The 15,769-nt window shown below is 39.5% G+C and overlaps 3 protein-coding genes across 4 annotated transcripts; 2 read left to right on the top strand and 1 right to left on the bottom strand.

Annotated features, from left to right (window-relative positions):
• The first annotated feature begins 416 nt into the window (after nt 1–416).
• On the top strand, nt 417–3,100 carry LOC106660378 (protein CDV3 homolog). The gene is made up of 3 exons (XM_014383320.2): nt 417–1,056; nt 1,441–1,868; nt 1,954–3,100. Exons 1-3 carry the CDS (start codon nt 877–879, stop codon nt 2,090–2,092), a joined length of 747 nt encoding a protein of 248 aa, XP_014238806.1. The 5' UTR covers nt 417–876; the 3' UTR covers nt 2,093–3,100.
• A 480-nt stretch (nt 3,101–3,580) lies between these two features.
• On the bottom strand, nt 3,581–4,957 carry LOC106660379 (putative gamma-glutamylcyclotransferase CG2811). Of its 2 annotated transcripts, XM_014383322.2 has the most exons (4): nt 4,309–4,957; nt 3,998–4,147; nt 3,803–3,924; nt 3,581–3,725 (listed from the first exon to the last, which is right to left on the bottom strand). In XM_014383322.2, exons 1-4 carry the CDS (start codon nt 4,516–4,518, stop codon nt 3,689–3,691), a joined length of 519 nt encoding a protein of 172 aa, XP_014238808.1. In that variant the 5' UTR covers nt 4,519–4,957; the 3' UTR covers nt 3,581–3,688. The 2 variants fall into 2 exon arrangements, with proteins under 2 accessions (XP_014238808.1, XP_014238807.1); XM_014383321.2 differs by having other exon boundaries at nt 3,581–3,924.
• A 2,141-nt stretch (nt 4,958–7,098) lies between these two features.
• LOC106660490 (LHFPL tetraspan subfamily member 2 protein) lies at nt 7,099–14,986 on the top strand. Its single transcript, XM_014383463.2, has 5 exons — nt 7,099–7,444; nt 13,660–13,899; nt 13,973–14,248; nt 14,319–14,432; nt 14,506–14,986. Exons 2-5 carry the CDS (start codon nt 13,767–13,769, stop codon nt 14,646–14,648), a joined length of 666 nt encoding a protein of 221 aa, XP_014238949.1. The 5' UTR covers nt 7,099–7,444; nt 13,660–13,766; the 3' UTR covers nt 14,649–14,986.
• The last annotated feature ends 783 nt before the right edge of the window (nt 14,987–15,769 follow it).

Below are 15,769 nucleotides of genomic sequence, written 5' to 3'. Positions count from 1 at the left end.
TATAATTTAAATATTATTAAATGAAATCAATATAATTTAAATATTATATTAACATAATAAAATATCAACTGCTAAATTATTGTTATACAAAGTACAGCGCATGTATGTTCCCAATCTATCTTTCCATGAGAACTTAGGCAGATGAGTACATTAATAACTAAATAATAACGATTTTATAATAAAAAATCGATTGATATTATTTCTCAAGATATATGGTCGTCATATATCACGTGTATAAAAAGTGAAAAAAATTATTTCATTAAAATTTTTACATATTAATTTTAACAATTTTAAATTGCGCGCCTTCGGCGAGTGTCACTTTGACTCTGAAGTCGTGACTCGTGACTCGCATACACCGATATTACAGAAATTCATCTGCTGCTCATGCGTTGAAAGCTGAAAGATCATCGAAGAAGCAAGACTTCCGGTGTTTGACCGAAGCCTCCTCCACACGGCGCAACTCGTAATATCGTATAAGGCGAGCCCACCATATCGCACCATGTGTCTCAACTGAACTAAAAAGGCTTACATTAATCGTCGCAGCATTTGAGTGAGAACGAGTGAGCTGCACGCCTAACCAATTCGGGTTATTACCACGAGGAGCTTCTGTGCGAGAGTATACTGAACACGCATCTGCATTAGGTGCCAGATAAATCGTGTACACGCTTGCTCAATAACTTTCGAGCCTCGTGTCGTGTTGTATGCTGCTTTTAGCCAGCTGCACCAGTCCATTTCCGACCACAGAGAGAGACAGAGCTCCGAGTCCCGGCGACGCTCGACTACACCGGCCGTGCATGTGTTGTACTCTGTGTGCGTGTAACATTTAGTGCATTTTTCACATACCTTGGGCCATTTGTTCCATACTCACCAGCAAGCATGGCAGATCTTGATGATTTCTTTGCTAAGAAGGATAAAAAGAAGGCGAAAGGTAAAAAGTTTACCACTACAGAGGAGATAGCCAAGAAACTCGAAGAAACTGGAAAAAAAATTGAAAAGCCCAAACTCAAAGAAAAGCCGATCAATCCAGAAAGTGGTGAAGATAATCAACAGATTGAGGTAAGCGTTGATATGATTCATTTATATCGGCTTAATTGTCAGTTCTTTTAATTTTTTGGCCACCGCCATACTTCTAAACGTCATACTATGTTTTTTTTTCCCGCTTAGTTCTTGATCTACGATAATTTCACTTTTCACTCTCTACATAGTTCATTTTGATACTCCTAATATTTTCTCTTGAATAACCCTGATTCTCTTTTTACATTGTTTTGAAAAGAGGTCTTGTTTTCGTGTTATGTAATGCAATCTATCTGAATCATTTGCATTAAGGAATGCAGAGCCTAAGAATTTAACAGCAGCTGTTACTATGATCTAACCTTCTGCATAATTTTGTTTTCATCTTGATATTTCAATACTAAGTATTTAATGTTCTTTATATTACAGGAAGAGGACGAGTGGAAAGAATTTGAAGAAGAAAAGAAAGATTATACGGGCCTGAAGATTGGTAATCTAACCGTAACTGAAGGTCCTGATGATGATGGAGATAACGATAAAGGAACAGGTAACAATAGTTCTGATGCAGAATCTGGAGAACCTGGATCCAAACATTCTGGACCATGGAAGAAAACTGATGCTCCACCAGAAGCTGTACAAGAAGTAGTACAAGCTCCAGCTCCACCAAAACCAGCCGCTAAAACTGTTGGTAGTTACAAACCACCTGCATTTAGAAATTCTCAACAAACGATTGATCGTCCTGTAATTCGCCCTGGAAGAGGACGAAATGTCGCTCCTGACATTAACAGTGAAGAATATTTCCCAACCTTAAACTCAAAGCAACCAACTGCCAATGATTCAGGTGCATGGGGAAGAAAGTAAGTTGATATATTTTTTAATTTTATATATCAAATATGTATTTATTAAATTTATGAAAAACTCATTAACTAATTATTTTCATAGAAAACGCGATGAGGGATCATTTGAAGAGGTTAAAGTTCGTGGCGCAGGAAGAACTTATAATGCTGCAGAGGTTCAATCACAAGCTCCAAAATTATCACTTGGAAACAAGTATGGAGCGCTGCCAGAGGATCAAAGCTGAAAACTACATATTTTTTGATTGAAAAAGACCTTTACGTTACCGCCTTGCTCTGTTTCGTGGCTCAGTTATGCCATCAAGCAAATTTTATAGGTTATTATTGCATCTGTCTGCATATTGATTCATTTTTCTAATTCAAATGTCTGATTGTCTGGTTTCTGATTGTCTCTACTACCGATGATTTTTCAAGCTTCCAAATTCAGCACAAAACTTATGATACAGCATTATATTGTAGATGAAATCTACCTCATAAATATTTTCGTATATAATTAATCTAAAGACTTGACTCTAATAATTATTAAGCTTGAGAATAATGCAAAAAGCAAAGTAGCTGAAATAGTCTAAATAGGTAAAATAATATCTTTATAATAATAATTCTTAGAGAATGATCACAATCCGAGGCTGGGCTTCGGAACTGCAATATCAACATAATCAATGTGCAAGTCGGAACAAAGGTTTGAATATGTAAATTTGTATTGAATAAATAAAAAAACTGGATATCGACGAAAAATGAGGACGATATTACGAAGGTAAACGTGTTTATGCTTTTTGTTGATAATTGTTTAGTTATGTTTTATAAGTTAGTAATTCTTTTAATATTGTGAAAAACTAGATTTAAACTACGAACTGAATTAGATCAATGTTAGATTGATTAAGACAATTTAAAGACAGAATTTAATTTTTATTCTTTGAAAAAAATCTTAAAGGCGCCGAGAAGATGAAAGTTTCTGACTTAAGAAATCATGTGAATTTTTGTACAGCTTAGCTTTTGAAAATCGTGATTATTTATTATGAATACATTTATAGGAAGCATTTACACGAACTGCCTGAAATGCACTTTGACTGTGTAAAACGTTTTATGGGATGCCTCATTACAGTCTGGTGAACCATATAGAATCAAATGAATACAATAAAATAGGAATAAGTAATATGTTCATCACGTTGAATGTACCACCTGCAATTTTTATAATACTAATAAATTCATTGTTTTTTAGGCAATGTAAGCTCATACATTCATCTTGATGATTTGAAATTTACCTATTTCATTTTTAATTTTGTATTGCAACTCATATTGATAGAACATCGCCCAGTACAGAAAAGTCATCGTACATGACTTTTTTTTATCATTTAGTGCATTTATTGGGTATATAATTCTCAATGAGTGTTTTAGAGAAATTTTTTTACTTCTCTCAAGCTGTTATTATAGTCTGTAATGTATTTCTACTGTAGCTCAGAACATTGTTAATTTGAGAAATCAGATGATATTGTGCAAACTCAAATAATCAAACAAAAATTTGAGACTATTTATAGAGAAAATGAGTGTTTTTTTACAGTACAGTGTGCAAACTTCATAATTTTAGCGCCGATAAAGTTGCCGAGAAGAGGTGTAAAACAAAATGAATTAATGAACTTTGTTAAAGCGTATATTGATGAAAGTCGTATTGTTAATCGCTAATAATAATTGCGGATACAATTTAAGACTCTAATAAACATGTGTAAAAATAATTATTCTTTTTATTGACCAACTATATAAAATATATAATAAACTTTGAAATATTTTACACTGTTCGAAAAATGAGAATTGTAAAAGTTCGATATTCATAGAACATCTTCGGGTTTGGCATAGTCCGCTTCGCTGAAATTCAATTTTCAGCGCGATTATTCGAATTCAACACTTCATTTCGATGGTTGAATGAACAATCTCGCAAATACCTTTCAATGTATTTGAGACCGTGGCTCCCCTCGTTGCTGTAACTTGATAACATGGGTAACTCCAAAAGTGACTCTCTAAAGTTCGGAAGCAGATAAATCCAAGCTTTCGTCGACTCGCCGATCTGTAATAAACAATATAATAAGTTAACCAATTCAATTGCTGTGAGGACCGAGAATGCCAATTTTTAAACATACCGATTCAAAGTTGGCTCCGTTTGTAATGTCCTTTTCTGGCGCAAGTAATATGTCCTCTTCCATGCGAATATAAAAGTCTGGGTGTTCTTCTAATTTATCGAGTTCCTTAAGCATTTTTGAATCGACGTCGTAAACTTCTCCAAATATATTCTGCAAATAAATAATTAATACCACATGATATAAGAGTATACATATGAAAAACTCGAGTATAATCGTAGTAAATCATTGAGATAAGTCACGATGTATCGGATCAGAATCGATACGAGTTCGGTACGGTTTGGCTCGTTGATAAATTTGGATATACAACTAACGTGTCCAGTTCCTGGCCTCTTGAGCAAAAAGGGAATATTATATTTCGTGGCGATGACCAGAGGAAAAGCCAAGATCGTCTTGCCCAAACCCATGAATTTGGCGTAGCCATTCTCCGCGTTGCTGATGAGATGATGATTGGGTTCGTTGCGCTTGAGGGTTCCGTAAACAAATACCCGCTGCAGAGGACTTTTAAAGAGATTTTCGTACATACTTGAATGTCCGATCGAATGGCAAGTAAGAAATTTCAAGTCAGAGATGTGCAGCGAAATATGCACGCGTTGAAAGTCTGGCGCCGAGTTGCGAACAGCAAGTAGGAGGTGGAATTTGGATTTTTGAATCGGTGCAGCAGCGCTACTGCGGTCGCTTCTAGCTTGGCCGAGGCGAGCTGCGCTGCTTATTCCGTTTAGCTCGTATTATCACTGCCGCGCCAACGAGCGAATAATTGTTATAATCGCTGCGAGCTATCTGCGAGTAAGCTTTCGAAACTTTCGTACCTAGGGCCGATCGTCGAAGTCAGCCCGGGCGAATTTCGATCGCGAGTCGCGAATCTTGATCGAAGCACAACAATCGCGTCGAGATATGGTCTTTAAGCAGGCAGAAATTGAGATAGCTGACAGCCGCCGCTTCGGCTTCGTTACTCGAGCTCAATTGCTGCGACACGATTGTAATCACGTGCACTGCCAGCCAATCGAGACTCTGCGTGTTGCCGTTCTTCGTCAATAGAGGCCGCATTACTCTATTCACGCGCCACAGTAAAATTACAGATCGGTGCAATCCTCAGGTGTGTGAATAATACCGAAGCAACAAAATGATTCGCACTGGCTATATTTATCCATCACTGCTTGTAGTTTCATCCAGCGAAAATTATCCTCCTTGTTATTTTTAATCATTTTCGTTGTCATCAATTACAGCCTGATTAAAAGCAATTCTGTAAATATGACGTCTGAACACATTTTGAGTTACATTTTTTATATCAATTTTTTAATTCGTTTCGATTAGCTTATTTACTTGAAACTCAGTTCATTTAATGATTTTAATTAATTTGTTATTCTAAAATATAAAGATACCAGCACTCGGCCCGCTGAGAAATTATCATTTTGTATCCGGACAGTCTCTTGCATGAATTAATTAAATCATTCTTCTATTTGACAATTGAAGCTTAAAAAGTTCCCTATCGCGTTTACGAACAATTTTGTTTTTAAATTGTTCCAACACCGTAGAATTAAGTTGAAATCTAATTATTTTGAAAACAATTTTTTTCTATGTTAAAAACTTGCAAGTACTGTTACATTTACGCATAGGGTAAACCAGCTAGTACTCGACCACTTGAGAAATCATCATTTTCTGATAATTTTCAATAAAATAATTCGATTCGTCTCATAAACAAAGAAAATTTGTAGAAAACACTTATGTTTATCAGAATTCACGAAAAAAGATTCCATAAATAAAACTTTAAACGTCGAAAAGCTATGTTAAAAAGTGAGTATTAGCCTTATCAAAAAATCCGATTTCTAGTACCTGACCACATTTCAATACGGTATGTTTTAATTATTTTTCTTACATCAATTTTTTTGACACAATAAATGCAATAATTTGATAGTAAGGGACTAAATACACGGCAATTTAATAATTTACAATTAAATCTAAAGGTCCTGTGACTCGAATAAAAGTGGTCGGATACTAGCAGGTTTACCCTATAATATTTAAATATAATCTTTTTTTTAATATTAAAAAATGGAAAACAGGGTTGCTCAAAAAGTTTTAAAAATGTCAGGGTTTTGTGACGGAATAAGTACTGCGATGCGTACAAAAATAAATACTGCGATCTTAATTTCTCAGGATCTGAATTACAAGTGTTACAAAAATGTTATACGTAGATATGTGCTTAAAAGTAAAAAAGGAGTACTTGAAAATTGAATGATCAACTCAGTTCATGGTACTTATTCTTGTGAAGAATTTGTTTCTTTAGAGAATCTTTATATATCTTTATTACTTTGTGAGGAACCCTAATCATAGTGAGAAAATGACGAAGTGTTGCGAATGAGCTTTTGTTTGAGGTATTGGATTTCAGTGAGGTTTTCAGGGTAAATACAGAAGTAAAAATTTTTGTTACTTTTTTCCCCCTTTAAACGATATCGATCAAGTACTATAGGGGGTGGTAAGGTACTGGGACATATGCTTTATACAGAATATCAAATGATAATGTATAGTTTGAGCTTATAAAAAAGAAAAATAATACCAAGTTTCGATGCTTAAGCTCGTAAAATGAGTAATTTTAAAGTGAAAAAAAAAAGAAATATTTTGGGGATCATGATGATAAATCGAGAGAGGGTCGTGGGCTTTTGGCAAACTTTTCCTTCGCTCTTTTCCCAAATGAAGATTGTTTTGGTAAAATAGGGGGAAACGTAGAGTTGGGAAGGTCGCGAGCTCAGGCAAAAGTGCTGCTCGGAGCTCACGCAGGCCAAAATGCGAGTATAGTGGCTGTCTCGAGCGAGTCACGTACGAGAGAAGCCGAGGGTATATAATATAGCTGCGTGTAGGCGACTCGAGTATAAGCAGCAGCAGCAGCAGCAGCAGCGACGGCGGCGCGCAGCAGACAAGTAAGCGAGAGCGAATAAGCGTATCGTGTGACTCGCTCGCGTACATAAAACATACAAACACATACATACATACATGCATGCACAGAGGTAGAGACGGAGAAAAAGAGCAAAATATAGCACGACGAGCAGAGGACGGTGGCCGTGGCTGCAGCGACTAGCGAGTCGCCGGCTGTGCGGCGCGCGGCGAGCGTAGCGGCTCCACTCCACCGCCGCGCCAAGTTGCGCTACGAGCTCTCGAGGAGCCCCAAAGGCCAGTCTGCGACACACAAGCGAGCAGTGCAAATCCGACGGTCGACGCCAGTTCTTCTCCGTTTCCCACACGCAACTGTTATTATATAGCTCGCGCGAATCATTGTTGCTGCTGCGGCTGTCATCCGCACGGCGAATCGTGCTTTTCGCTGCGAGCGCGGCTCGATCAGTCGATCGATCGATCGATTCCAGACCGAGGAGAGCTGCCTGGGAGCCGACCATGTCGAGGATCCCCCTTGCTCCTTGGCGCAACGCACAGTACCTCCCGCTGCAGCTCGTTTCATCGGTACGTCTTTTCCTTTTCATTCGTCGCGTAGATATCGCCTAAGTAATCGCAGCTTTTTATTCGTCGCAGTTTTTTCCTACGCAAACGCTCGCGAGTGCGAAAACAACTCGGCGAGTTGCAGCTCCGATATCGCCGCGTTATTGCCCGATAGGTTGCGCGCAGCCTCGAGCCACTTGGATCAATTTGGCAGCTGTCAATTAGTGTGTCCGTTGATCGAGCACTCGACTATACGCGTGTGTGCTCGTTATAATAATAGGTGCGCGCAAGACGTCGTCGCGCTGCAACAGTTTGCCGAGAACGAGACGTACACGCGTTTGGCAGCGCGCAATTGCAGCCGATCGCGATTTGGCGCTCGCTCGCTCCGTCTAAATAATTACAAACGACTCGATCGCTTTCGAGATCTATAATCGACTGACAACGAGACGACTAGCTATCGGTATTTAGCGCTTGTATCGAGGGCCCATCGGTATCGGCGCACTCGAGCTCGCTCGGATTCGCGGATTCCAGATCGATCCGTGGACCAGCGAGCCGCGCGAATCTAGTCTCGACGACTCTGGCTTCGGTCGGTCTTTCGAGACCTTGCCGCTTTGCTTGCATTCTATAAATACAGAGTTAGGGCAGGCGATTCGCTCGACCATCTGCTCGTACTCGCGTCGGTGGCTGCCCATAGTAATGCGCCAACATCGAACGATCGAATCTAGCGCTCGACCAACCGTTCCTACGCCAAAATTTGTTCTAGCTCCAAGCTATACGATAAGTTTATTTTATTTTACTCATTTCGTCCGTTCTGCTACTCCGAAAAAGGACTCAGAGAAGCAAAGGAGGGCTCGTGCGCTCGCACAGGCCGGCCCTTGGAAAAACTCGATACTTACTTGCACGCGCCTTGCCGAGCGAATAAGAAGAACTCGAGCAATGCATGAGGTTCGCCGCAGGGACGTGCTTCCCTCGCTACTGCTTTGTTTCCTCGCTTACTCGAGCCGGCCGAGCTCGAGGCGTCCACTGAAAATATTCAATTATTCCGAATCGTGAATTTTAGCATATCATAGAATGCATGCATTCGCCACTATGTAAACAGTTGCTCCGGAAGTAAGCCGTCTCTATCGCAGCTCGTTCTTCCTCTTGCGTAGCGTGTCCTTTTGCCGACAACTCGAACGTGCCGTGCATTTTGAGGGTATGCGTGGGTGTGCTTCTCGCTTCTCCAACTGATTCTCATCCGCGGACTCTTCCGATCTTCTAGTAATTGTCAAGGAGGAAAAACGAGCTATTCTACGATTACAGAATGTATAGCAGAGTTGGCTCATTTTCGTATACCCAAGTGTGTCTCAGCTATCGATGCGCAGAGACTATCTGCTCGCAGCTTACCATATACGAAGCTATATACGAAAAAGGGACTCGATGCTTTCGTGTCGATTGAATCGTGACGTTTGCGAGCCGCGCCTCGCCCGAACTTTGTCGATAATATGACGGAGCTCGGTACCTCATCACGACGTCGTCGACGACAACGACGACGATCACCTCCGTAACTGTTGTTCTCTTTTTGTATTCCGCTTCGCGTGCGCCAGCTGCACTCCTTTGTACACACAAACGATCCTATTATAAAAATCCATTGGCTGTATTATACATGCATCGCGTAATGTGTACGCTGCGCACATAACACAAACAAACGCGCATATATACAGACACACATTCGCGTTATTGATGTAGCAGTGACGTCGTTTCTCTTTCGCGCGCTTCTACTACCAAAGCAGTCGTGTCAATGACTTCTCACCTTTCTCATATATATATACATGTGTATGTACACAAACGCACACGTTCGTGTGTGCAGTGATAGGTATATTTCATAAGATAGGTTTACTTCAGCAAGCAAGTCAAAATTATGTTCACTAACTAAGCTTGCAATATGTGCCATTTGCTATTCTCTGCTAATTGATGCGGATTATTTTTTAATTCTCAAACACGTGTAAATCTCAAACAGTCAAGCGACATCAATGTTGTATACATAAGCTTAGACAACAAAGCACGCCACGAATACTCCATAATTTTTCTTACGCTGTCTAAGCTAGATAATGGACTTGAGCGTGGAAATCACTATTTTTAGTAAATCCGTTAGCCATGTACAATGTGTATTTATTAGTTTATGCTCGGATAGAACTGAAATACGTATTTATATGCAGAAATGTAAAGTGCTACCCTACTTGATTTCCCTTGCTTCTTTGCTTGAAATTTCGTTCGCACGAGCACCGCATCAGCTATTTCTGTCTGCGTATAAAAGCTCGTCTGTATGCGTGCGTGTGTACGTGCGTGTGCCTGTGTATATATATAGCGATTATGGTAAAGGGAAAAAACGAAAATATACAGCGAGTAAAATATGAGAATTCATGGTGCGTTTATACGTACGGGTAAAGCAAACGTGACGCAATATTTGCCTCTGGTAGTTTGTTGCTTCTTCCATTGTTGATAAATAAATCGTCGAAAGAAAAAAGGTAGTTGGTCGCGGGTAAATGAATCTAGCTTAGGTCGGGCAGAAGTAGTTAAAAGTCGAGAGGCAGAGTCGATGAGCTAAATTGCAGGCTGCGCTCGATCCACGGACTCTTGTCCGCTCCGGCAGCGAGCTGGAAAGAAATCGGTAAGATGGATCGATCGAGTGGGCGGCCAGGCAGACTCGGAACTGCAGTTATGAGCACGCGTGTAATCGAAAAGCTATTTCGATCGCGCAGCCATAGCTTCATCGGAGCTTATCGGCGATTCTCGGAATGGCTATTCGCCTTCGAGGTCGGCGCACGTACACACACACACACACACACACACGCCTCGGAAACCTAATTGGAATCGGCCGCGCGAGCTCGCGTGTGCGTAATTCGTCCGTTCGGCCCAGCAACGTAGTACAGCGGCTGCGGCTAGCTATCTCCTCGCGAGGAGCAGAAGAATACCTAGTGCTGCGCACTTGCGATCTTTCCTGCGGCGCATTTGCGCAGTCTTTGCCGAGCGATTTGCCTCCATGTTCCAGCCAATCCTGTACCTATATTTGCATGGTGCGATCGACCTCACGCTCGTGATTTACGCATACTATACATATCTCACTCTCTATGTGCAAATAAGAAGGCGCGACTTTTTTCTACATTTTTCTTATCGTACTTGGCTGAATGTAACGACAGTCACGTATGAGACACATGCGTCGTAGCTGCTTGTTTTAAATTCTCGGACTATTGTTGCATTGCTTCGACGCCTAAAAAGTTGGCTCTGCTTTTTTTCATTGTGAACGTCGCAAAAGCGAATTCCGCGGTAAATATTTGAGAGACGTTTCTAAAAACGAGCCGTTGAAATTTCTTTTGTCCATCGGAGAGGAAAAATATTTCTCACGTCGTTTTTGAGCTCGTAGCAGCCGAGCCGCGTATTACAATACGCATCTGCCATGTATTATAATATAAATAAGAATTGACAAATCTGCGCGTGGCAGTTCGAGCTCGAGACAATAGAAACGTGTCAAATACAGCTTCTCGTCTCCGACTGCTGGAATCTGCCGCGGAGCAAGAGAGAAATACCGCCAGAATGGGCTAGGTAAAATACCGCCTTATTATATACAGATAGCCGGGAAGATAAGCGACGCGGTGGAGCGTTTTCCGGTTTCTCTCTCGTCTGTGCGCGCAGCCTGTGCGTCCCCCGCAATTATCCCGCACCTTTTCGCCCGCAGGCCGTAGCCGAGTATCCCCCAGCTGCGCATTTTCGACCTTTTTTTCGATACGACGAAGGGACACGAGTAGCTGCAGGATAGGCTGCTCTTGCCGAGGCTATATTGCGTGGAACCTGCGGCCGCTCCTTCGAGCCACTCAGCTGCTGCACTTACTCGAGCTCGACTGCACTTATGCCTTTCTGCGATGCAGTAATAGCTACGTAATAACTTTTTTCTGCGCACTTTAATCGACCGAACGGAAATCACGATTTATTTTCCTTTTTTACCACAAACCAAGAGCCGACAAATATTCTCTAAAAATAACTAACTATTCTTCTTTCATCAGATTTTTTATTTTCGGTTTTTTTTCTGAGGGGAAAATTCATTACAATTATGTGCATTATCGGTATAAGTCACAGATCAATGAGTAACATAAATATGTTACTTAGTTTTGCAACGTTAAAAATACATTAGTTAGTCTCTTGTAGCAATAACATGGACTATTGCTCACTCGACTGTACAAAAAACTCCTCGCAAGTACCCTTATCGATTAAATAATAAGACGGCATAAAGACTCGGATGAATCTATTAAATTGTTTTTATAATCCATATTTTTGTAATTGTCATCCGCAAAAATTGTAATTTTAGAGCGTCAGAGCAACGAATCAACGTTGAGCAATGCTCGACGATCGAATAAAGATCACTCCAATAAGTAGATTAAATGAAAATGAATTTCGCAATTGCTCATTGAAATATCAATTCGAAAGTCTCGATCTGTTTCTCGTAAGCACGGTCGATGTTTTGCTACGTTGGCAGTGAAGCCATGGCTATTTTCAAGAAGCGCCGCTCCACACGGCTTCTCTTTGAATGCTCAATTAATTCTGCTGTCCGCTGCGCCGATCGGCGTCGAAAGCTCGCGATCTAATTGCTCGTAATGAAATGCCTCACGTTAATTCAATGTACAGTTACAAATTGATTTCCATAGAAAGCCCGTACTAGTAGCCCAGGCAATCGGCAATTTTTCACAGACAGAAGAAGTGGAAGTACGAGGGTGCAGGTAACTCGAGTTTGCCCTCGAGATAAAAGCGATGGAGCAATCCGTTGCCACCTGTTGTTTGTAGCTGTGCTCGAGCAGTCTCGAGGCCAGGCCGCGTCGGCTGTATTGATAAGACCCGGGCAAAGCCACCGACTATACGAGCGAGCCTCGATAATGAAAAATAGAAGGGCCAAGGGCACGACAGTCAATTTCGACGTCCGAGTCGGCCTCGTGCCTTTCATGTGAGCTCGGACAGATCTTCATAATCATAAGTTGCAAAGGCTGAGCTACTGCACTCTGGTAGCTACTTGCTGGCCGTATCCTTGACTAGCTACCAACTGATCCTCTTACAGCGTCCAACTCATTCGACGCTGCATTTAAATGCGCAGGATTAATCTTGAATTACTTATTTTTACGAACAGCTATGTGGCTCGCTCTCGGCAAGTATCTATGGGCCTATGCCGATTTTATTGAAATTCGTGCAGATTGTTGGAAGCTTAACACAGGCGGCTCCTGTTTCCGAGTCAGGCGTCCCTCGTACACGCGCGTCGACTTGTCGGACATATGGTGTGTGTATTACGTCATTCGCGAGGGGAACAATTACGCGTATCGGTCTTTAAGGCTTCACAGAGCATGGAAATTTTTTAAAATCATCGTTGAAAGCGCAGAGCTCGTGTGCGTTTATGCACCATCGGTTTATTATCAAAATTATTTTGGCCCATAGAGTACATTACTCGAATGTTTTTCATATTTTTGCATCCTAGGACGAAAATGTGAAAACCATAATCGAGCTTACATAGCTTGATCTTGAGCTCGACTCAGCGAGCAAAGCATGATCGTTTCGAGGCGTGGCACGAGCGACAAGCTCAAAGTTCAAGACGCCAAACAGAAAGGCACAATGGCTTTACTGTTTGACCCGAGTTTGATAGAAGTAGCTGATTACATACGGAGCAAATCGCTGGGCCAACAAACGTCGTGTTTGCGATGCAGCAGATGTGTCACCTTGACGCGCACTCATCCTTCTTTCTCTGCGTTTAAACAAATGCTTCGCTTGCATGCATCGCAACATTGCGTGCATCGTCTAATTAAATCTTGTTCAATCTACTACATTTAGGCTAAATGACAAGAATTGATATATTGATTTACATTACATTATTTTCGCTCACTAATGCGACAAATTTAGATTATCTCTTTCTTAGCTTGCGTTTTCAATTAAATTGATCCGATCGTTCAAAATTAATGCTCCATGTATATATTTTTATTCAACCTATGCATACTCTGATCAATCAGTTGTAATTAAAAATAAATCTCCGATGAAACATTTCTAAAATAATTTCTAATATTGCATTAATAAAATAATGTTTTCCAAGCGATGAAGTATTATATTTAAAGTAATGTAACGTTATAAATTAATGTCACTGATGTGATAATCATTTAACTGACAGAGAGCTATACATAAGCGAAAATCATCATTGCATCGGAGACTCATAATAGAAATTTCTTTTTCAGTAAAACACATCAAATGACAAAGGGCCGATAGGCGACAGAAATGAAAAATTGAAGTATCGATGAATATTTCCGATCCGGACGAGTTAAAGTAGAACAAAGCAAATAAAATGTGTTGCTTGGTAATAGTCACTGGGCGGAGCTTAGCGTGGACCCTTATTTCCATACTCGCGTTCATGTCAGTATTAGCCGCTGTCCTCACTCCAAAATGGATCATAGGTCCAGGTCGCCCCATTCAGTCAGGTAAATTAAAAAATAATAAAATCAATTCTCATTATCGCAATCGAAAAAATAATCATTTAAATTGTTTTAACAGACGACGGTTCAAAAATGTACAACCCAAGCCAAGGAATCTACAACAGATGCATATTGTTGCAAGGTCAGAAAAACCATTGCGGCGATTTCAATCAGGATGGCTTCTTTACTGATCCAGTAGTCTTCCCACCCATTTGGAAAGCTTCAATGTTCTTCATGTCATTTGGTCTTGCTATCATGGCTGCAACAGTTGCGGCTGCTCTTCTCGGATGCTATGTGCAAAGTATAGGCCGAAAAAGTATTTTTGATCTCTGCGGCGTTGCTCAAGCTATCGCAGGTAAGCATGTCTGCTAAAATTTAGCTTTGAAAACCTACAAAAAAACTTCAATCCTTCTCTATTTTTCCAGGCATCAGCTATCTCTTTGGAATGATATTATATCCAGCCGGATGGGGAGCCCCTCGAGTCAGGAAAATGTGTGGTCCTGAGGCTAATGCTTTTTACCCCGGGGACTGTACAATAGGTAATAAGATATTATCAAATATTTTCATTCATTAGATAAAAACTTTAATAAAAACTTTCTATTTTCTTCAAAGGTTATTCATTTTACTTAGCGGTATGCGGCGTTTCATTGACGTTTTTGAGTGCGATTTTGAGTAATCAAGCTGAAAAGTCAACTTCCAGTGACAAAGTGCAAGAAAAGCTTAACGAAGGCAAAAATCTTGTTTGTCTTCTTTAAAAAATTATGAAGTAAATCGTATTACTCTATGACATTTTACTTGTTTCTGATAATATTGTACCTAATATTGATAATTATGGTCTTGAATTCATAGATGAAATTCAATGTGCCATATTTTTATCTTGATTATTCGTGCAAATTGCATAAAATCATCCAAAATAGTGAGTTTTTAGTCATTATGATATGTATAACGTATAGAACGATTGAAATATGTGTATTTTTAAACTAATGTAAATCCAATTTTAAGTATTATAAGTTACCTAACAAAAAATATTGGATATAAAATTTTTTTATGACTACAATAAATTTTATTATTGAAACCTATCAATCGATATTCTTCTCATCTATTAATTTCTTACATCTAAATAAATGAAGAAATTAATACTTCTTAAGGAAGAGAAACATTAAATAAAATTTAAAAAATTACTATTGTAATACACTGTGCCTGAAACAAAGTTTTTTGCATACTTCCAATTAAAATTGGTGTCCTAAGAGTTTGGAGAAATATTTCACATACAAATCTTAATAATCTCGTGTTTAGTTTAATAAAGTTATAACAAGTTCTATTAAATATACTGTATCTATAAGCGTTGTTGATAGCAAAAAAGTAGCATTTTCGTGAAAAATTTCAGCAAACAATTACAAATATGTTCATTTAGATATTTTTTACCAAAAAAAAAGATGATATTCAGGTTTGATATTTATTAATTTTATTGCATTACTAACATTCATTTTTTAACATGATGTTTAAGGAGATATAGAAGTCAGCCAAAATATCAAAATTTCAATACAGTTTTCTGAAACTTCTGAATATTTTGCCAAAAGGCTCTATAGCGACCTTCATTTTGATGCTCTTAAGGTCGCTATAGAGCCTTTTGGAAAAATATTCAATAGAAGTTTCAGAAAACTGGATTAAAATTTTGATATTTTGGCTGGCTTATAAATCCCCTTAACTGTCCAAAATATTTGCCAATGACTTAATTTTTTTTATGAACTTTCTGCACTTAACTACAACTGACCCTTGCATTTTCAGATGTGTAGATAAATCGAATCATTGAACTCGAAAATAAAAAGTGCAACAAAGAATTTTACAAAATTCTACTGTTATATTTTGAAATGGA

The sequence above is a fragment of the Trichogramma pretiosum genome, unplaced genomic scaffold (assembly GCF_000599845.2).
Source record: "Trichogramma pretiosum strain Unisexual culture from Peru unplaced genomic scaffold, Tpre_2.0 scaffold130, whole genome shotgun sequence".
Lineage (NCBI taxonomy): Eukaryota > Metazoa > Arthropoda > Insecta > Hymenoptera > Trichogrammatidae > Trichogramma > Trichogramma pretiosum.
This window is presented reverse-complemented; position numbering and strand designations above follow the sequence as displayed.